The sequence below is a fragment of the Onychomys torridus genome, chromosome 7, assembly GCF_903995425.1.
Source record: "Onychomys torridus chromosome 7, mOncTor1.1, whole genome shotgun sequence".
In the NCBI taxonomy this organism is placed as follows: domain Eukaryota; kingdom Metazoa; phylum Chordata; class Mammalia; order Rodentia; family Cricetidae; genus Onychomys; species Onychomys torridus.
In genome coordinates, this window is record NC_050449.1 from 56355354 (window position 1) to 56378711 (window position 23358).

At 41.3% G+C, this 23358-nt stretch overlaps 1 protein-coding gene across 1 annotated transcript in view; it reads right to left on the reverse strand.

Moving 5' to 3' along the window:
- The window catches only part of Pias1 (protein inhibitor of activated STAT 1), a 119555-nt gene that overhangs the window by 24282 nt on the left and 71915 nt on the right, over positions 1–23358 (reverse strand). Inside the window, exons 3-8 of the mRNA XM_036192707.1 lie at positions 22519–22603; positions 22182–22229; positions 16044–16134; positions 14995–15129; positions 8095–8200; positions 238–311 (exon numbers count right to left, since the gene is read on the reverse strand). Of these exons, the coding sequence (XP_036048600.1) occupies positions 238–311; positions 8095–8200; positions 14995–15129; positions 16044–16134; positions 22182–22229; positions 22519–22603 (539 nt within the window). The remainder of the gene's footprint in view (positions 1–237; positions 312–8094; positions 8201–14994; positions 15130–16043; positions 16135–22181; positions 22230–22518; positions 22604–23358) is intronic.

The following is a 23358-nucleotide window of genomic DNA, read 5'->3' on the forward strand; positions in this document are numbered from 1 at the left end:
TACTCCACTCTTTTACTGGAACCTGAGAAAGAGTTGTGCAGTTATTTACTGAAGGCAGTACTTAAGATGATCCACACCATGAGAGAAGCACACTTTAGAATTAGTCAGCTCACAGGCCTATGCCTCAGTGTCTCTCCATTTTGATAAAATGTAGAGCGGGTAGATCCTTGATTCACGTTCAGGAGAAAGAGGAAGTGTACATACTACCCTCAAAAACATGCATTAGCAAACACTTACTGGACACAGCAGGGAAACCCGCAGGCTGGTGGTAGCTATTTCACTGTCTGGATCTGCAGTTAATTTCTCTTTAACTGAAATGCATTGAAGAGAAAACAAACAGAATAAGTTTATTAAAGATATTACCAACATAACATGTTTAAAAAGGAACTTAAAATCTGAAAGCTAAATAACTCAAAAATAATCCACCCAGCTCTCTCCTGACCAACCGACTGGAACGCTAGGAGCAGCCGCACAGCTTATATCCTTCAGAAGAGCCTCACTCCGCAGCCTAGCTGAAGCTCCTGCAAAGCGCTGGCCCTGCATCACGCTCCATAGGAAAGCTCAACAGCAGCTTACCATATCCAGAGATGGCTGGCCCCTTTTAGTTATTATTCTAAGACACCAAGGATTTTCTTTAAAATATGATTAACTTGTATTCTCTTAAAGGAAAGTAATAAAGTCGGGCGGTGGTGGTACACATCTTTAATCCCAGCACTTGGGAGGCAGAGGCAAGTGCATTTCTGTGAGTTCCAGGCCAGCCTCCAAAGCTGCCCAGAGAATCCCTATCTCAAAACCACCAACAACAACAAAAAGGGGAGGGGTAATAAAGATCAATGATAAACTAAACATGCTATGAAAAGAAAAGGTCCAACTATTTTCTTTACCACGAAACTGAATCCTGCCATTTACCCATTAACTCACTGTGAATCTTTAGCAAATCAATCTGCCTCTTTCAGCTTAATGTTACTGCCAGTAAATCTGGAAGGTACACCAGATAATTTCTTAAAGTCTTTTCAGTTCAAACTTCCTACAACTTTTAAAAAGGAGCCAGCAATGATTTTATTTTTCACGGCTCTTCTTTTACTGTCCTCCAGTTCACTATAAAAGATTCTCTCTATGTCCCACATGTGGTGGTTGAGTGAGAACGGCCCCCACAGGTTCATACAGTTGAATGCTTAGTCACTAGGGAGTGGCACTGCTTGAGAAGGATCAGGAGGTGTGGTCTTATTGGGGGAAGTGTGTCATTGGGGGTGGGCTATGAGGTTTCAAAAGCCCAAGCCAAGCCCATTCTCTCTTGGCCTGCTCCAGCTCATGCCTGCTTGCCTTCATGCTCCCTGCCATGATGATAATGGATATGCCTTTGAAACTGTAAGTAAGCCCCAATCAAATGCTTCCTTTTATAAGCATTGCCATGGTCATGGTGTCTCTTCACAGCAACAGAACATTGAGACACCTATACGTGTAAACCCTGGGCGGCAGTTAACCTCTGAAGACAGCAGCCAACAACAGAAAATACCAAGTCAGGAAAGGACCAGGGAATATATTCCAAAAGTCTTAGAAATAGCGGCCTGTGGTGGAGTGGTTGTTGAGTACAACCAACCACAATTTCAGAGCTTCTGTGCAGTAATAGTGACAACACTGATGACACAGTGAGGAAAACAGAGTGGAGGAAGGACAAACTGACAAGCAAATGTCTGGGTACTGACTGCCACTAAGAGAACTACTAGGATTTTTAGATGGCTCAAGTTTTTGGGCAGTCTACTAAAGTATTTTCTTACATTAGGAATCTCCACATAGAAGTACATCTGAATTACACCTGGAGCGTTCTAATTTATTAACTGATCACTACATTAGACTAGGGAAGAGGGATATGGATCAGTGGTTTAAAAAGCTCGACAGAGATTCTGATGTTAGACTAAGAAGTTATTTTGTAGACTACAAATCCAAAGTTTTCGAAGTCCGACTTTCATACCCCCACAGCCACAAAACCTTTGGAAAATAGAGCCATCAAAACACTATACTAAGTAATACCAAATATAAATTAGGAATTTACCTGTTTGTCACTATTCACACAACCTTAGCTAATCCTTTCTTATAAAATAATTTGAAAGAATACTAACTTAATTGGTAGGGCAAAGTGACTTTGTAATCCTAGGAGGATTGATGCGAGTTCCAGGCCAGCCTGGTCTACACAGTGAATCCCAGGATAGCCTGGGCTACAGTATGAGACCCTGTTACAAAACAAAACAAAATCTCAATTAACAATAACAAATCCTAACTCCCTAATCCCCAGGGACAACAAATATCGGCCACAGAAAATAAGCATGAAAACAGAATTCAAATGTGTTCCTGAGGGAGTCAGAAGAGACTGGCATGGGAGTCCATGAACTAGGTACGGTAAGAGCTGCCCTCACCCTCAGTGTTGGTGGGACCATCCAATTAACTGTGAAGGAAGCTGGGAAGTGGGCAGGACAGAACAGAAAAACACTGGAATTAGCCTTTGGATTTTAGTATTCACACTAGCACCCCAGAGACTTCCAGCCATCATTCCTAGCTGGGAGTTACGGCATCGGCTCCTCTGAGCCTCTGGACTTCAGCTCAGCCATGCTTCCCTGCTTCTCTAGTTTGCAGATGGCACACTATGGAACTTCTCAGCCTCTATCAACATGTAAGCCAAGCCTCTATTATTTCTTCTCACTAGTCTTTCTATTTTTATCCTCCTGGTTCTCACTTGCTCTCGAGGACCCTGAGTAAGACGGTCTACTCTACATTCCTTTACCAATTGGTCCAGCAGCACTCTCCTACACTGCAACAGTAATAGTGACTGTCTGAGTTTTGTGTAAGCTTGCACTTCAATGCAGCAACAGCCTTCAATCAAAACTCAGTGGTCAGTACTTAGAAAGGCAACAAACAGAGGAGGTCCCACAGGATATACGACATTGGGCCAGTAAGTCAAAATTTTGATGTGTCAAGTCACTTTAGTAACTTTTCCCATAATCTAGTAAATGAGAATAACAGTTATCTCACAGCATTGGATTAAATGAGTTTAACCCAATGAAAAATGTCTTAAAATACCTAATATTACATTTAATAAATGCTAGTAGTTGTTACTTAAAATGATTTGCATGTTCCTTCTCTGGGAGACAGATTTTCTGAAGTCATACTTGCAGATCTCTATTACAACCAGCAAACAGACAGAAATCTCCTTTGCTAGAACAGACCTAATCCTAGTCTTAAAAGACATTTTGTAAAAAGTGAGGTAATAATGTAGGCTCTGTGTCAGCTATGAGCAGCTCAGCTACTCCAGATTGAGGGTTCTAATCTATCACACAATATATTGGTCATCTTAGCACCCACAGGATGTGTGGCAAGGCTATGGTCAATAGGGAGACCATCCGGCAGCTCCTAAAAGAGAATGGCTAGCTGATTGCTGTACTGCAGTATCAGAAAGAGGGCCGTGTGAACAAGTACGTGCAGCACCAGCATGTGTTACTGAAATCTCATTTATTAAGCACCATGGCAGATGCTGACACAACCAGTCTTACAGAGACAGTGGAATAATCTTCCAGGAGGCTGTAGTTAGACGGAGTGACAAAATGGAGTGCATCTCCTAAGAACAGACAACACTGTTAACAACTGAGCTATTCTGAACATGGGTAAAAAGTCTGTGACTCTTTAAACTGTGAAGAAAACTACTAACTTGACTATATTCTTAATGTAAATGTGTTAGTAATAAAGCATATCCCACAATTAGGGACTGAACCCAGGGTCTTGTGCCTGCTAAGCAAGCAAGTGCTCTCCAATGAAGCTGGATGCCAAGCCCTGCCCTGCTAAAGATATTTTCAAAGATCTGGACTAAGGGTCATTCTTCCCAAAGCCGAAGAAAGAGTGGGATACATCATTCAGGACAAAGTTTCTAAAGATAAAGACAAGATGTAAGGGTTTGAACAAGGGCAACGGCCGAAGACAGATTTGAGAAAGGGTTAGTTGGCAGTTGACAAAACTGGATGAGTTTCAAATTCTTTCTTCTGATGAAGTAGAGCAATGAGAAGGCAGTCAGCTTATGCAATCTCAAATTGGAGAAAAGAATTGAATGAAGATCTGTATTTGGGAGTTAGGACTAGTTTAAGCAGTAACAGTGCATGTGAAAAGCAGAACAAGCATGGAATTCCAGGGAACATTTACAATATACCCCACCTGGGCCCCCAGGGTCTCACTACATAGCCCTGGCTGGCCTCTTAACTTACACTCTGCCTCTCCCTCCCCGTGCTGAAACTGAGGATGCTTCTCTGAGTCCCCTGAAGGAAGGGGTTGAGGTCAGAAGAGGGAGGGCCATTGCAAGGAGAAAGAGAGAGGTTGGTGCCCCATGCAGCAAAGCATCCAAGAGGCTGGGCAGAGCACTGAAAGCAGCACTGCAGTCACTGAGCACGTTCAGGGGAACGAGAGGGCTCAGGCCACGAGTGGCACAGAGGAGGCGCAGAGCAATGCAGACCACCTCTGCCAAGAGAAACAGGACAAAGAAGAAGCAGAGTGCTTTGGTTTGGTTTGTTTCTGTTTTTGAGACAAGGTCTCACTGTCTAGCCCTGGCTGGCCTGCAAGATCAGGCTGGTCTGGAACTCAGAGATAGCTGCCTCTGCCTCCCAAGTGCTGGGATTAAAGGAGTGTTCTATCACTGCCCAGCAAGAAGCAGAGTTAAGATATGCAGGAGAGCCATCAGGAACACCTGACGAGACCAGAGGAAGTAGTAATAGGAGTGAAGGTGCAGTGGGGTGTCAGGTGTGTACTGCTGTTTCCATGCACTCACACCTCCAACACAAGTCTGAAAGTGCAGTCCGTTCCTTCACGGTCTCCTCTTGAAAAGTTCATTTGCCATTTCAGAGAATAACATTAATGTGTGGAAGAGAGTACGTAAGAATGTAGGCCAGTGTGGTATTCAGTGAGTTAAGGTACTTGCTGCACAAACTGACCTCCAGGAATATATGCAAAGGTGGAAGAAATGACTCCAAAGTTGTCCTCTGGCTTCCACCCTCAACACACACACACTCCTCCCTCTCTCCCTCCCCCCCCCCCCCCTCTCTCTCTCTCTCACACACACACACACACACATGCGCGCGCGCGCATACACATACTCTCTCCCTCTCTCTCTCCCTCTCCCACACATACTTCTCTCCCTCCCTCTCACATACACCCTCTCTCTCTCATGCATACACATACTCTCTCCCACATACTCTCTCCCTCTCTCTCACACACCCACATACATGCGCACCCACACACCCACACACATAATTCTCTCTCTCTCTCTCTCTACACACACACACACACACACACACACACACACACACACACACACACAAACTTGCTTTTGTTTTTTAAGTGAAAGGTCCCTAACTGGCTCCAGAGTATCAGACTTTCCCCCTTGCTCATCCTCCAGTTGATGATCAGATGGTTCAAAACTGATCATGTCATTCCTCTGGTTAAGAATTCTTTTATGGCTTTCTACCACCTACCTTTACAGCACCTATGAATTCACACAGTCCCCTCATCTTACCCCAGCTAGTCTCAAACTTTTCAATATTGTAGTTTCCCTGGTCTTTTCTCTGGGCATACTCCCTTCCTATCCTGGGGCGTCACACACAGGGGACTAGAATGCCCCGTGGTGGCTGTTCAGAGTTCCCTGCCTTCCTTCCTCAAGGCACATGTCACAACTATAACTTACTAATAATGACTTGGTCTGTCTTTCCCATCACATTGTAAATGTTCGGGAGACACGAGAAGGTGTGGTCTTGTGTAATGCTCTGCTCTGCTGTTCCTATAACACAGCAGACTCTGCATTTAATTTCTTGAATGAAAATACAGAACTCACTTCATTTATCTTGATGTTTTGGTTTGAGCCTAGCCTTTACTGGCTGAACCATCTCTCCAGCCCACAGAATGCATTTTTCTCAATGAAAAGTCTAAATTTTAAATACTATCAACCTTATTCCAAGAACATGCTCATGCATGGACTTGATTAATACAACTGTCAGCAGACCTTCCTTACAAGGTTAAGAATCACTTATAATCAGTACAATTGTAAGCAAGTTCATGCTTCAAAAATTCCAAGAAAGCCTGGCGGTGGTGGAACCTGCCTTTAATCCTAGCACTCAAGAGGCAGAGGCAGGTGGATGTCTGTGAGTTCAAGGCCAGCTTGGTCTACTGATCAAGTTCCATGACAGCAAGGACTGTTACACAGAGAAACTCTGCCTTGAAAAACCAAAAAAATAATAAAAAAAAAATTCTGAGAAGTACATTTTCTTGTAACTTGAACAATTTATTTTTATAAATATAAGCATATTTTATAAAATATAAAATATTTTAATTACATAACTTCTTCCATGGTATCTCTGTCTTTTCCACCACTGTTTACCACATAATTCCATAATGCTTTCTGACTAGCTAAGATCTATCAATGCAAGGCAAGAAGTCAGCCAGGATTGACTGACTGTAGCTAGGCTGGCTGTAAAAGGAAAAATGCTTCTCTTGTACATTATTTCCAAGTAGATGTCTATCCTTTCTTCTCCGTCAGGACCCTACTATTTTCTTGTCTCTGACTCATGGGCCTCCAGTCCCCCAGATGCACAAACAGTGCTTTCGTTTCAGCTCTGACTCTACATTTAAATTACCCTCCTGCCTCAGCCCACTAAGTAGCTGGGGCTATAGGTGTGTACCACCATGCCCAGCTATTTGCATTTCCAAAAGGATCCTTTTAGTACAGGGAAAAAATCTCAAGTGAACTGCTGCAGGTGCTCAGCTCATCAGGGGTGCTGCGCTTTGTCGATCTGTCGTTCTGCTGTGGAAACAGCTAGAGAAAGGACACAAGCTGTGCTTCAGACCCGCTGCAAGGAAGCTGGCCTTAGCATCTTCCTTCTCCCCACCAGGGCGCTAACAACAAATCTGAGAATGTGCTGCTATTATTAACTCCTTTTAAGAGCTTCAAGTGCAGGGTGTGGCGGCCCATGCCTACGATCCCAGCACTGAAGCAGGAGAACCACAAGTCTGAAGCCAAGCTAAGCTCCAGAGTCAAGGATAGCTGTCACATTCTTGCACGCAATGTGCTGCTTCCTAAGTACCGAGCCCCACTTCTAAATTCTCCTACAAAGAACTCACAGCTCCTGAAAGGAGAATGAAGAACGTAGACAGCCTCTTTAGAAAAGCTAATAATGCTCAAAACTTGAGACACAAGTCTATTTTTCAGACCTTACTTAATTTCAGTCTTAACATATCAAAACGAAACATGCAAGGGGAAGCTGTGTGCGCACGTCACTGTATGCATGGATAAAATCCTCAAAACATTTTTAAAAAATCATATCTTAAAAACCTATCATACACAGACAAAACATTCAGAAATGTATCCAAGGTCACACACACTTCCTTCTACCATCCCACTGACTTTTACTTTGGTAAAGCAAGCAAACAGCTATCTTGTAACTGTGTGTATTTCTCCTGGATCTAAGATAGTCTTTAAACAACAACAACAACAAAAACCCTGATTTATTTATTACATATACAGTGTTCTGCCTGCATGTATGCCTGAGGGCCAGAAGAGGGCACCAGATCTCATTACAGATGGTTGTGAGCCACCATGTGGTTGCTGGGAATCGAACTCAGGACCTCTGGAAGAGCAGCCAATACTACTCTTAACCTCTGAGCCATCTCTCCAGCCCTAAAATATTTTTGAGAACAAAAATAATGTTCTTGAAATTCATGCCAAGATTTCCTTTCCATCTCCTAAAATTTCTTAAACACTGGTTTTATGAAGCTGTAATAAAACATTGCACTCAGGAAGTAACTTTACAAAGTAAATATTAAGATCTGTAAAACACAGATCATCAAATATAGCTTCATTACAAAGACATTAAAACTACCTTTGGATCTTAACTTACAAGCTCACAATACTAGGTTCTTGGAATTTTTAATCCTCTACAACAGGTTCTGGTTAAAAAAGAAAACAAAAAAGAAAAAAAGAAACACTAGAATTTGAGTTGAGAAAAAAACACTACTCTAACCTTAACAAGACAGTTAGCTGCATATATGAAGTAAGTTTATCATACGTACTTAAAGCTCTAGAATGATCCGGATTCCTTATTCCCTTTGCTCGTAACCTCTGAAGAAGAACTGTTGAGGACAACTGTTTTACAAGATATACTGCCATGGAATAGGTCTGGAAAAAAAAGATGTAGAAAACGAATGACATATTTAAGTAAACAGCACATCTATTTAACCCCACAGTGACAGGGAAAAAAAAACGAACACTTCTTGCAGCTGTGTGTCAAGCACTGTCTTAAGTGTTTCGATGACGCCTGACTGATACACTGCTGAGGTGGTTAAAAACCTGTCTCGTGTGTGTGTGTGTGTGTGTGTGTGTGTGTGTGTGTGTGTGTGTGTGTATGAACAAACTGAGGAAAGAGGTAAAGAAGCTGCCCTAACTTGTAGCATGCAAGCATCAAGCTGAGACCTTCAACCTACCTACAGCACTGAATGACTGAAGTTAACAGATTTAAGGTTCTTCACAGAAGAATACTATTAAGGCTAAGTATGAACCAAGGCTGTTAAGATGTTGAAGGTATCATAAACTATATTTAGTAGGTAACACATATTCTAAAATAGTAGCTATTAAACATTACCAATAAGATGGGTTTCTAGTGTACTTATTTAGTATCTCACTATGCCTGGGGTAACACTAGATCCTAAAGACACTTGACTTAGACCAAGCACACATCTTGCAGCTGCCCCAAGAAGCGCTGCTTGAAGATGAGCAGGATACCCAATCCGGCAGGGACTACCTGAGAAGAAACAGGTAGCAAGCCAAGCTGAGTGAAGGGCACATGATAGGAAAAGAGGAAGACTTGAAGGGACAAGAGAGAAAGGTCAGAATGAGAAGGCCCTTTTTCTGTTTTGTGCTGGGATCAAGTAGATCAAGACATGAAAAGAATTGAGAAAACAGAGTTTTCAAGGCACTCTTGATACATACTACAGACCTCATTTCAACTCTGCCTGCAGCCTATAGTGGGAAACAGGTATGGCTATATCTTAAAAGGCTGATGAAACTGAGTGAAGCACAGGTTATATAATATGCTTATGATCATGTAACTGCTTGCATGGCTTAGGCAGTAGAAAAGAAAAAGAAAGGGCAAGGACTCCAGGAGGCAGTGTGAGCAAGGACTGTGCAGTTCCACTAATTCTTGCTTCTGCACACCAGAGTTTATTAGAACCTCTTAGCCTAGCCCCACAAACATTCTAATCCATCCATCCATCCATCCATCCATCCCACCCAACCATCCATCCATCCCACCCAACCATCTATCCATCCCACCCAACCACCCATCCCCTCCAAACATCCATCCATCCATCCATCCCACCCAACCATCTATCCATCCCACCCAACCACCCATCCCCTCCAAACATCCATCCATCCATCCATCCATCCCACCCAACCATCTATCCATCCCACCCAACCACCCATCCCCTCCAAACATCCATCCATCCCACCCAACCACCCATCCCCTCCAAACATCCATCCATCCATCCATCCCACCCAACCATCTATCCATCCCACCCAACCACCCATCCCCTCCAAACATCCATCCATCCCACCCAACCATCTATCCATCCCACCCAACCATCTATCCATCCCACCCAACCACCCATCCCCTCCAAACATCCATCCATCCATCCATCCATCCCACCCAACCACCCATCCCCTCCAAACATCCATCCATCCATCCATCCCACCCAACCATCTATCTATCCCACCCAACCACCCATCCCCTCCAAACATCCATCCATCCATCCATCCCACCCAACCATCTATCCATCCCACCCAACCACCCATCCCCTCCAAACATCCATCCATCCATCCATCCCACCCAACCATCTATCTATCCCACCCAACCACCCATCCCCTCCAAACATCCATCCATCCATCCATCCCACCCAACCATCTATCTATCCCACCCAACCACCCATCCCCTCTAAACATCCATACATCCATCCATCCCACCTAACCATCTATCCATCCCACCCAACTACCCATCCCCTCCAAACATCCATCCATCCATCCATCCCACCCAACCATCTATCCATCCCATCCATCCATCCATCCATCCATCCATCCATCCATCCATCCATCCATCCAATCCCACCCAACCACCCGTCCATCCACCCTGCAGTGTTAGGAACTGAAGCAAGGGCCTCACATATGTTAAGAAGGCACTCCACCACTGAGCTATTTTCCCAGCCTCAGTTTTACATTTTTAAATATGTATCTGCCTCTTAGCAACAAGAGCACACATCCTACAGTACCCTCTGAAAGGTTACATTTCCTGTGAAGTTCAGAAACCTATCTGTGTTCATATGCTGCATATTTTCTGGAAAAAAAATGAAGTAGAAAACAGCAAATTTACTTATTAGTACATTTCATAGTGTTTTAACAAAAAAACAAGTAACTTTACAATGTCCCTACATTTTAAAGCATATAACTTACTAATCTAATATAGAAGTGATAAGTGTCTTTTTTTTTTTTTCTTTTAGCTGAGCATCGAACCCAGGGCCTTGTGCTTGCTAGGCAAGCGCTGTACCACTGAGCTAAATCCCCACCCGATAAATGTCTTTTAGGAGGAAACCCAAACCCTGTTCACCATCACTCCTTGATTGCTTAATGTTTCAGGTCAAACAGAAACTTGAGAGATACTAATAATCAACAGTGAGATTCTGGACTGACAGCTTCAATGTTCAAACGTGGAAATACCCCAGGGCTTTCTATTAGTATTTATGATGATGAAGTTAAAGAAGAAAAAAAAAAAAAAATCCAAGTTCAGCGAAAAGGTATGTGTGCTCTAGCTGAAACATGTAACCAGAGAAGAAAACAAAAGCTGCAAGAATGCCAGGAATGAAATCCCACGTGTACCAATGTCACAAGGAGACATCACACACAAAGATCCTCTAAGACAACAGTGGCTAAGTAGACAGTGCTTCAGCTGGCCCCTCAAGGGTCATCTCTTTATATATATTATCTCACATTGTTAAATGTCTGTATTTCCCCAAAAGTCTGTAAACTGCTTAAATTCATAAGATACTTTCTCCATAATCAAAACATCTAGTCCTTCTGTCCCTCATTACAGTGGTGTCCAAATGATCCTCCATCCATAGGAAAAGTTTAATAAATGCTAAATAGAGGAAAAAGCCATAGAGTAGAACAAGAAGTTATAATATGCTTCTTTCCTTTAGGGACTGTGTGGAGTTTATTTTCTTTGAAAAGACAAACTTCTGCCTCCTTTTTGCCTCCTCTTCTCTGTTTGCTTTTGTTATTGTCATATATCCCAGGATGGTCTTACACTTGTTATGGAGCCCAAGATGACGTACTTCTGATCCTCCTGCTTTTACCTTCTGACTATTGGAGCATAGGCACATGTCACCATCTCCAGTTTATGGAGTGCTTGGGATAAAACCATGGGCTTCATGGTAGGTAAGTATTTTACCAACTGAATTATATTCCCAAAACCCCAAATCTGTTTCTAATAAAGAAATTCAGCAAAAGAAGAATATTGTAAAGACATCATTAATGTAATTAAGTTCTAAACTAGTAATAGTGGGGCTGGGCATGATGGCACATGCTTTTAATTCTAGCACTCAGGAAGCAGAGGCAGATGGATCTCTGTGAGTTCCAAGCCAGTCTGGTCTACATGAGTTCTAGGCCAGCTGAAACTACATAGTGAGATCCTGCCTAAAAACAAAACAACCAAGCAAGCAAACCAAAACCCTCATGGTAGGACTCAGAAGTTATGAGCACTTGCGGACCTGAGTTTTAGGTTTTCTTACAAAGGTTTGCAACTAGTGATCAATACAGGAGACCTGCTGGGTGTGTGTGCTGGCTTCTAGTCTAGGTCTGGCTACCTTGCCTCAGAGGTGCATCAAAGAGAGAGAAAGAGGCCACTGATACCCTCTCTGGCTTCTATGTGTACACACATACACATACCATTCAAATACTAAATATCTTAACAGTATTTTCCTTAACAAAGGAAACAATAAAGATGTTCAGTAGCACCTATGTTATATTTTAAAAGTTCCGAACAGAAGAAATAAAAGAGGCATATGTATGTATTTGTGTAAATGATAATCTCAAGCTAAACATCACGTTCCTGGAAATACTAAAAAAATCAACTAAAAAAAAAAAAACAATATATGAACTTAAGTAGGAAACATCCACAAACAAGTAGTTTCTGAATAAGCAAATAAACAACCCTAGAAAATGTAACAAGAACAAAAGATATGGGCTGGAGAGATGGCTCAGAGGTTAAGAGCACTGACTGCATTTCCAGAGGTCCTGAGTTCAATTCCTAGCACCCACACGGTGGCTCACAACCATCTGTAATGAGATCTGGCACCCTCTTCTGTATACATAACAAACAAACAAATAAATAAATAAAGGGCTTCTTCCTCAAACAACAACAACAACAACAACAAAACCAAAAGATACACTTAGAAATATCAACAAAAAAATCAAAACAGGAATTAAAAAGGACTTACAGAGACAGATAGATACTAACCCAATTCATCTACTGAGGAGCATCAAGGAGAATTTGAGTGAATAGAGAAATACGGTTCCTGGAGTTGATGACACTATATATTAGCATTAAAAACCCTCCCGGTCCCCTAAGCTCCACCTGTGACACTGAAGAACTCTTCCTCAGAGTCTGAGAAAGAGTGAGGCAGAGTGAGGAAGGGAGAGGAAGGCACACTGTTAAGTAATTCCACAGTTTGTATGGTAGAATAAATGTGGAGAGAAGGTTCACCATGTCTCATGCTAATATCTTTGCCAACTCTCCTCCAAGTCCTTCTTTGTGACTTCTCTCTTAGCTTAACTCATGTTTCCTACTTGACAGAGAAATCACCCAATCAGAATGTAACCTCCAATCGTTTCACTGTCCCAGTAAAGAAGCTGTTCTTCCTGCCTACTATGAGCTCCCTGGCAGATGCAATTCACTGTTGATCATCCCTCCTTCCTGTACGTCTCTCACTCTCTAAAAGATCGCCACCATCATCCAGACACACTTAAAACTCTCCCATTAAGACAAAGAACTTTCAGTCTCACAACCTTCCAGCTCATCTCCATCTCTCTCCTAACTGACAGGCTTGTAATCCATCATCTCTACAGCTCACCTATCACAACTGAACATTCCAATCTTCTATCAAAACTTTCCCTGCTAATGTGACCTGTGTGCTCTCGAGTCAGCTATTTTGTGTCCATAGGTTCATTTGTGTGTGCACATAAAGGCCAGATACTGACACTGGATGTCGTCCCTAACCACTCTAGGCTACTAAGATGTGACTGCTGTATGATTTTGTCATCTACCCCAACTACTTAACCACTCTAAGGAGTAACCCAGTTCTGAAGGAAACATGTAAACTTTCTGCTTAAAAACAGAACTGCTTACCTTTGACATTTCCTACCAAGCCTTGCATGGTTGAGCCCAGTCTTATTCTCCAGAAAGGTCCCTGCTGCTCTTTCCACTCACTGCACCTCAGTTGTCTGGGAAAGTGGAGGCTAACCCTTGCCACCGGGCTGCTATGTTTCCTCTCAACTTTTCCCAACTCCCACCCTTCTCTTGCTCTTCTCTCTCAAGTTACTGCTTCCTCAGGGAAGCCCTTCCCTGACCTCTCTTCTCTTTCAAGTCCCTGACTACACTAAGATCCCAGTCACTGTCCCTTTTCAGCACTTAAACAGAAGGACAGTTCTTGGAGTGTATGGACAAAGCCCCCAGAGAAACAAGGATTTGTTCTTCCTACAGTAGTACTATGCAGTCATATGACACACCGTCAATCAATCCTAACTCATACATAGAGGGGTTTCCATTAAAAAGCTACAATAATTTTTAAACAAAATTTTAAAAGACTAGCCCAGAAAATGAAAGCTAGACTAAGAAAGAGTATAGACAAAGTTCAGAAACAAGAACAGAATATAAAAAATTATGTATGTAACAATGGTGGCTTCAGAACTACCATTTACTTAGAACTGGGTTGACTAGTGAAAATAATTTTCTCATACAACATATGAATTCAAGATGGATTAAATATTTAAAGATAAAACAAGAAACCCTTGTACTCTAGTGGTCTAGCTTATTAACATCAGCTTGGCAAGCATACGTAGACAGAGAATGATGGTTAAGAGGAAAAGACTATAAGCCAAAAAGCTAGTTAACATTTGGTACTACGAAAATGTAAATTTACATATAAATAACCGGATGGGTAGAAAGCTAACAAACTAGAGACAAATATTTACAAGATGTATCAAAGGGTGAATTCTCAACATATAAACCTAGCAAGATAACTAAGAAAAGAACAAAAGAGAAACGGACATGGATGCAAATTTAAAATGTAAATAGTTATAAACACAAAATATGTTTGCTTTTACTAAAAATAAAAGGGGTACTAAATGCTAACATTTACTTAAAGGTAAAAAAATTTTAAATGATAATACTGTTTGCAGGCAAGCAAATAGACACCATTCATCAGAGAACACATCTCTGGGGAAAGCCATCTGTCAATGCACATAAAACTTCTCAAAATTCTCCATGCTCTTTGGGTCTGAGAATTTCCTGTAAGGAAATCGTTCTGCATGTATGCAAAGCCACAGCTGTCAGGCCAGTACTCAGAGCTAAGTACTCAGCACCAGAGACTAGGGTAAGCAGTGGCATATTCTTATCACCGTATGATATAGCCAATTCAAATGCAGCAGAAGAATGTGTAATGACACAGGAAGAAGTTTATGGTAAACTATAGAGTTAAAAACCAATGGAGACTAAATGAACCTGTTTCGAGTAGGAATAGGCTAAAAATTCACTGTGAGACAAAAATCTTTTTCTACTCCTTTACAGTATAACTCACACATTATAGGCAGCCATGGTAATTAACCCTTCCTCATGACAGGAAAACAGCTACAAACAGAAGCTTACTTACTCTTCCAATTTCTGCAGTCCAAGAAACAACAATGGTATTTGGTACTGTCGTAGACAATCGGACAAGTGAGGTGATATTAATTGGTCGGCTAGGTCGCTTTGGTTCCACACCATTTTTAGTAGGTGGAAGGTAACCCTAAGAAAGAAATATAATTTATTTCTACTATTTCCACAATTGTTTCAATTTCTTAAAAAAAAAAAAAAAAAAAAAACTACAAAGTACAGGCTAGACAATACCAATGTTTTCATTAAAAAGTAGGGAAGCAAACATTTATAAGTTACTTAGGCAATGATCTCTCTAAATAACCTAACAGTCTCATTTTAGCAAGCCTGAGGAAAAAAGTGATAAAAACTCAAAGTCTCTTAAATCTAAGAATCAGAATGAGTTCATAATGGCTTAAAGAGGTATACAAGGAGCATTTCTGAAACAAACACAGCTCCCACCCTCACTCCATCTAAGGCACAGCAGCATTCTGAATGCCACTCACTGCAGGAATATAGCTGAGATTCTGTTTCCTGAAAACCAGCACAATATTGGTGCTACCATAGGCAATGCTACAAGTTTCTATCCATGGCTCATGTCACAGATGCTAACTGAAGTCTGCAAGTCTCATCTAGTCATAAGAATACACAGTAAAATGTCCCCTTCCTTGTGGTAGTGGGACTGAATCCAGGGTCTTCTCAATACCAAGCAAGCACTCTACCACTGAACACTGTTCTGTTTCTTCTCTCTCTCTCTCTCTCCCCCCTCCCTCCCCTATTTATTTATTTATTTATTTATTTATTTATTTATTTATTTATTTATTTATTTATTTATTTAGTATATAGAAGAGGGCACCAGATCTCATTACAGATGGTTGTGAGCCACCATGTGGGTGCTGGGAATTGAACTCAGGACCTCTGGAAGAGCAGTCAGTGCTCTTAACTTCTGAGCTATCTCTCCAGCCCCTGTCCTGTTTCTTAATGTAAAATTGTAATTAAAAATATCTAAGATGACTCATGTAATAGTCACATATGTAATGTAGTTCAAAACTTGTTTTTAGAACTTACTGGAAGGCTGCAAGGTTTTGTATTCACTTTCACACAAAGGTTGGGTGGGAAGTGATCTTCTTGTGGACAACTGGTTTCTGATAAACAAAACCTAAACGGCAAAGGTCAAGTTTAATTTTGTTTATTAAAAGATAACCTCTAACATTTTTATTGATAGCTAACTTAAAAGATGATCAATTTTAAAACAGAAAAAAGAACAATAAAAACAATATATTCTACAGAAAGAGTAAACACAGGCAAACAGGTTTAAAACACAGTTGATCTTTGAACAGAGGTCTGAATTGTACAGGCCCAAAGGTGCGTGTGGGTAAATCTGTGATATCTTAAACAGACTAGAGGAAAAACCAGTTAGCCTAGATGTTGAAAAACATTAAGAATTAAGACAGCCCATAAATGCATAAAATGTATGTGGATGACAGTGTTCCAAGTTACTACAAAATACATATAAATCTTAAATGTTAAGGTCCATCAAACTTAGCACCCAGACCGGCCACACCTGGTGCCATTCTCAACCAGAGGAAAACAAACACAAAGCCAGACAACACACTATGCGCTAGAGGGCCGTCCAGATGCCTCCTGTTTCTGGGCAACTGGAACAGACCCTGCCTACGTGCTGGGGACAGAAGTTTAGGAATCAGGAGTGTCTGTAAACTGCCCCCTGTTTCTACCACGGAGAGGACCTGCTTCCACTGCTCAGGCTCAGTCATCTCTTTGAGCAGTCCTTCAATCCCTCAGACAGACAGTCACAGTAGAAATGGCCTCAGGTAGTTTTGCTTGTTTTCACCATACTAATTGGCTGTCTAGGTTATCAGTCAACTATTCACAATTAGGTTTGGGGGAGACTCCAAACTTACATGTGGCTAGGCAGAGTGACCACACCTTCAATCCTAGCACTGAGGAAGCAGAAGCAGGAGGAACTCTGTGAGTTCCAGCTAGACAGGGCTATGTAGCAACACCCTCTTTTAAACAACCAAAAAGGTTCCAAGTGGATTTAGGACAAGGGGTGAGAGTTTGCATCCTTAACTTATACCTCACCTAAGTTGCTTAAGGTCAGCAGTAAACAGTTCCATCAAGTATCTAGATTAGCAGTTACAACTACCAACTTGCTGTTTAAGTGCTCATGACGACTTTAGAATTATCTATCTTCTGAGGAACAGTAAATTCCTCAGTATTAGCAGGTGTTAAAAAAAAATCAATTTTTTCAACTTTTATTTTTCTTTTGAAATTATATCATGTCCTTCTTCCTTGTCCTCACCACCCCCTTTCCTTGCTCTCTTTTAAATTCACGGCCTCCCTCTCTCTTCAATTGTGTGTATGTGTATTTCTAAATATATAAATATGGTATGGTCATCCATAAAGCTGTATTTGTGTCTTCAACCTGACCATGTATGTGGTACTGGATGACCAGCTGGGGTGCTCTTCCCTGGGGAAGACTGTTTTTTCTGTTCTCAATGTTCCTTAATTGCTTGAGGCCTCATGAACTCCATTTTTTTTCTCTCTTTTTAAGCCTCGGTAGTTGAATAAACCTTAAAAAACTCAAATCAAAATAAACAAACAAACAAATAAATAATTTTTAAAAAAAGGGTTGGGGATTTAGCTCAGTGGTAGTTTGATCCTCAGCTAAAAAAAAAAAAAAAAAAGACCCGTATCAAAGACCTTCCCAGAGCTTCAAACTGGCTCATGTGCATTATAAATCCAAGAGGAAATACAGAGCACAGTAGTTCTGATACAGCCTTTGAAGCATTTTTTTTTTTGGTTCTCAGTAGAATATACTGAAAACATGGTTTCAAGGCCTAAATCCCACTCCCAAGATCAAGTTCTGTCCAGTGAGCCAAAGAGCTCCTTCACTCCTGGAAAACCAAAGACACTGAATAATCACAGCATTTGTGCTATGTCTGCATAAATTAGAACACTCTTTCAGAAACTCACAAAAACATTTATTTCTAAGTTAAATGCATAATCTCTTGGGAAAACCAAGGCTTGATACACATTTTGTAACTTCTCATCCTACTGACTGACTTTTATAAGATAGAGAAAGGTTTTTTATTTTCTATTCCCAATATACACCCATACTTCACTCCATTTTTACCATAAACGCACAGCACCTTTGGACTGCATAGAAGGGAGAGCCCTCCTTGTGAATTGTGTAGAATATTCATTACATGCACTCATCTGCTCTCAACATCTGTTGCAAGGTTTTAATCTGCCTGCTATGGAATCTGTGTGTGGGAACAGTCCACATAAAAGAATCACTTTGCCATGTCAAAGTACATGAGTGCAAGACCACGCATACACACCCTGCGCACATTCATTTTTAGGAAGATAATCCATAGCTTCCAATAGATTCTCAACTGGTTAAGATATACTGATCTACAACAATTTGCTACAAATGTTCCTTGCGAACTGATATCAGAGTTCATAGGGATAGATTAAACCCAGTAGAGGTCTCCATTTCAGGTGATTTCTTTTGTTGTTGTTTTTTATTTTTGAGATAAGTCTTACTATATGCTGGCAATCCCCCTGCTTCTGCCACCTGAGTGCTGGGATGACAGGAGTGTGTCACTACATCTGCCAACAGTAAAAGGATGCCACAGTTCATAATTATCCAAGTGCAGTAATAAATTCAAACACAGACACCATGATACCTGAACCTGCAGGAAAAGAATAATCTACACAACAAGCGACTCCTATTCAATTAGGTAAAAGGTGAATGCTAGGATTCTCAAAAACTGAAGGCAAAAGAGGGGCCAACAACAGAGTTTCTGTGAGGTGCTTTACAAGGGTGGGATCAACAGGTCCATAAATGAAAACAGACCAGACGTTTAATAGTAACCAAATTATTTTTCATGATTTAGATAATTATTCCTAATGAAGAAATCAAAAAGGCACATGCCTTCTAAATAATCCATTAGTTTAGCAATGGGGGAATGGGGAGGCAAAGGAAATGAGAAAGACTATTTTATTTTATTAAGACACAAAGACTGACAACAAATTGCAAGAACAGCACAAAATGTTTTAGGTGGTTTTTGCTCATGAAAATCTGGAGATAAATTTTAACTGAAAATGGCTACGAAAGGCTGAGTGTGGTGTCTTACAACTTCAACCCCCGCACTCTGTGCGTTCCCAGATCTCTTGAGTTTGAGACCACTCTGGTCTTCAAAGCAAGTTGAAGGAGAGCCAGGGCTACATAGCAAAAACTGGATTCAACAAACAAACACAAAAGTAAATAAAAAAAGAAGGGTAGGGGTACAACAGTCTTCAAATTTTATTTATCTATCTATTTATTTATTTATTTTTGGTTTTTTCGAGACAGGGTTTCTCTGTATAGCTTTGCGCCTTTTCTGGAACTTACTCTGTAACCCAGGCTGGCCTCGGACTCACAGAGATCTGCCTGCCTCTGCCTCCCAAGTGCTGGGATTAAAGGCATGCGCCACCACCGCCCGGCCAGTCTTCAAATTTTAAAGGATGTATGTGCATGTGAGTCTCTGTGCTTGTAAGAACATATGTGTGGTGTATGCAGTAACTATGGAGGCCAGAAGGAAGCATTGGATCCCCTGGAGCTGGAGTATCAGGTGGTTGGAAGCTGCTGGAGGTGGGTACTAGGAACCAAATTCTTAGCCTTTGCAAGAGCAAGTGCTCTTAACCATTAAACCATCTTTCCAGCCCCAGCTAAATCATTTGTAACCATCAAGAGTCCCCTGGAATTTCTGAATCAGCTGCTGTGCTGATTAATTTTATGTCAACTGGACACAAGCTGGAGTCATCTCATAGGAGGGAACCTTAACTGATAAATTGCTTCTAAAAGACGAGGCTGTAGACAAGCCCATACATAGGGTATTTTCTTAATTAGTGATTGATGTGGTACAACCCAGCCCATGGCCGGTGGTGCCACTTCTGGGCTGGTTGTCTTTGATACTATAAGAAAATAGGCTGAAGCCAGATATGGTGGCACATACCTGTAACCCCAGCACTAAAGAGGCAGAAGTAGGTGGAGCTCTCTGAGTTTGAGGCCAGCCTGATCTACAGTTAGTTCTAGGACAGCCAGGGCTATGTAGAAAGACTCTGTATCAAAAAACAAAACACATTAATAACAGTAACAGCAACAGCAACAACAACAACAAAAAGCAGGCTGAGCAAGCCACAAGGGGCCAGCCAGTGATCAGTGTTCCTCCATAGCCTCTGTATCAGCTCCTGCCTCCAGGTTCCTGTAGGCCAAATAAACCCTTTCCTCCCCAAATTGTTTCATAATAGCAATAGTAACTGTAACACAGCTAACATCTAAGAAAGATAATCTTCCTTCAAAATGTGAACCATATTTGTTGAATATGATTATGAAATACTGAGCATAGTACTAGGTCTTAAGTCTAAGATTATAAGTCACTAGATCACAGTCTAAGCTATGCTTTTCAACCTTTATTTTGGTCTTGGCCTAGAAGTCAGACACAAGAGAAGAGGCAGTGGGACTTCTATTCAGTAGACATGCACTGGGTAGAGGATAACAAGAAGGATAGATAATGGAGGCTCCAGTGTTGAACCACTAGTAAATATGCACAAAAAGCAATGTTTGAAACAAGTGGAGAATAAACAGCTCGGAGAGGTAGCTCTGAAATTCCAGTACTTGGGAGACAGAGGCAGGAGGACTGCTGTAAGTTCCAGGCCATCTTGGAATACTATGTGAGACCTTACCTCAAAACCAAACAAACAAGTAATACCATCACCCACCATCCAAAATGGGGGGGGGGGCACTGAGAGATGGCTGAGCAGGTAAAGGCACCTGCTGTCAAGCCTGGAAACCCAAATTTGATTCCTAGAACTTACATGCTAGGAGGAGTGAAGCTGTCCTCTGATCCCCACATGCACACACACCCAAACATAGCAAATAAATAAGCAAGTCAACAAATAAGTAAATGTGAGAAAAATATGTAGACACTGAAGTACAGAATATTGCAGCAAAATGTAATTAATTACGAAAGCACTACATTTTGTCTTTTAATTTCTTCAGTCATTTTCATAGTCTGCTCCTGACAGAAGATGAAGTATCATTCACACTCAATGACATCATGGCCAGTCTCTTTTAGAACAAAGTCTTAGATTAAGGTCCTGTTGCTTTAGGGTGTAAAAGCTCCTAAATCCTGTCTGTTACTTTCTCAGGAACTTTGACCTCACTATTAGAGGTTAGGTGAGAAGTGTTTGCATGGCTCCATGAAGCTGGGTGGTGTGTAGACTGATCTCTTTTCTGGCTCACTGGTGCATCTATAATTTCTATGTGACTGCTGTTACTAGGGTGTTTACAGGGAAAATAGCCCACTGAGGAAATCAACTGCTTTGCTCTCTTCTCTTATTCTAATGGGATATGGATACTCACTGAGGAAGAAAAGCAGCAAAGTGGATTTATATAAGGAAAAAAAGAGGGGCTGGAGAGCTGGCTTAATGGTTAAGAGCACTGGCTTCTCTTCCAGAGGACCCAGGTTCAATTCCCAGCACCCACAAGGCAGCACACAACTGCCTCTAACTCCAGCTCCTGGGCATCCAATATCCTCACACAGATATACATGCAGGCAAAACTCCAATGCACATGGAATAAAAATAAAGTAAAAAACAAAAAAAAATACTAATTTAAAAAGAAAAAGAAAAAAGATTTCTTAGATACCCTCAGAAGGGAATAGAAGGGCCTAGAAACAAGGACTGAGAAGGGGTGGCTGCAAGCCTGTGTTGGCATGCATCTGTACATTTCTGAGAACTTCCACAAAACATCTCTTGTGGGTTCTGAATTAGGGCAAGTGAAACAGGATGAGGCGGGTTAGAATATCCTGGTGAGTGTTCCTGAGAGTCTGCAGGCTGATGTGCAAATGAACTCAGAGACCCACCTGAGCCTGCCTCCTAAGTGCATGCTGGGATTAAAGGCCTGTGCCTCCAAACAGCCAAAAGTTGACGCTTCTTAGTCTCTAAAGACACCACCAGGTGCAGCTTCCCAACCACCAAGGATTACCACCATGGAGAAGCAAACAGAGCCTCTCACAACGCCTTCTCTTACTAGCTCACCCAATATCTTGCTGAAAACTGAGGAGACATAAAAAAATTAATTTCTAAGGAACATATTTTAAAATTTGAATATATATATTATAGTCAACACTGTACCTTAATTGGACCTGCACTGTGAAGTCACATTTGGTCCCAGAAATATCCCTAAAATAGAATAAGAATAAAAATTATTTTTAAATATATACATGAAGACATGTCACTCCATTCCTAAATACCAGAAATGTCAACAACAGTGCTTGTGTGTGTGTGTGTGTGTGTGTGTGTGTGTGTGTGTGTGAGAGAGAGAGAGAGAGAGAGAGAGAGAGAGAGAGAGAGAGAGAGAGAGAGACAGAGAGAGAGAGAAACAGAGACAGAGATGCTGGAGGCCAGACTCATTTACTATAGTTGGTCCTGGGCTGCCACCAAGCTGCAGGTCAGATGGAAGATGACTTACATGGAGCTGCTGATCTGCTGCACCTGTTGTGGAGTCAAGGCAAATGCAAAACAGGTTTCCCGAAAGCGCTGGCTGTTGTCTGACGCTGAAGAAGAAAAGAGTTACATTTTAATAACCTTCACGTTCATCAGAACAGAAGACAATAGCCAGAATCACATCGTTAATTAACTGGAGTATATCCTAGAGACTAGACAATGAAAGCACTGAGAATTAACAAATATGCTAGATGTAATATATCAGACAGAAAGATACAGAGATGCCTAATTCCAGAAATAGCACATCAGAATTCAAATTCAGAGAGTACAAAGACTAACCAAAAGTTGTCTAATTATATGCACATTTCTATAATAGCATACTGACACTAATTTCATTTAAAATGTAATTACATAACTTCATTTAAATATACAGTTTCTGAACTAAGAAACAAATGTACTTGCTTTGAGATCTGCACAGATGAAATTGCATTTGGTTTTTGAAGTAAACGAAAACTTGTACTGTCTCCTGTTTATACTAGGCTTGTTGTTTGTTTTGAGATAGGGTCTTGCCATGATGCTATGTAGCCAAGGTCAGCCTCAAACATAATCCTCCTGTGCCTCTATACTGAACACTGTGATGATAGGTGTGCGCTACCACACCTAGACACTACACACGTTTTATACAATATCACATCCAGTTTCTCTTACTCTTAGATAAGTTCACTTCTCAAAGAAGGAACAGGTATAAGAGAAACACAAGAATGGAGAACAAAAAGGAATAGGGGAGGGGAAGGAAGTCAGCAATCAGCCAGGGAAACACTTGTCACTGTAGAACAGGGATTTGCCAACTATGCTGAGATCAGCA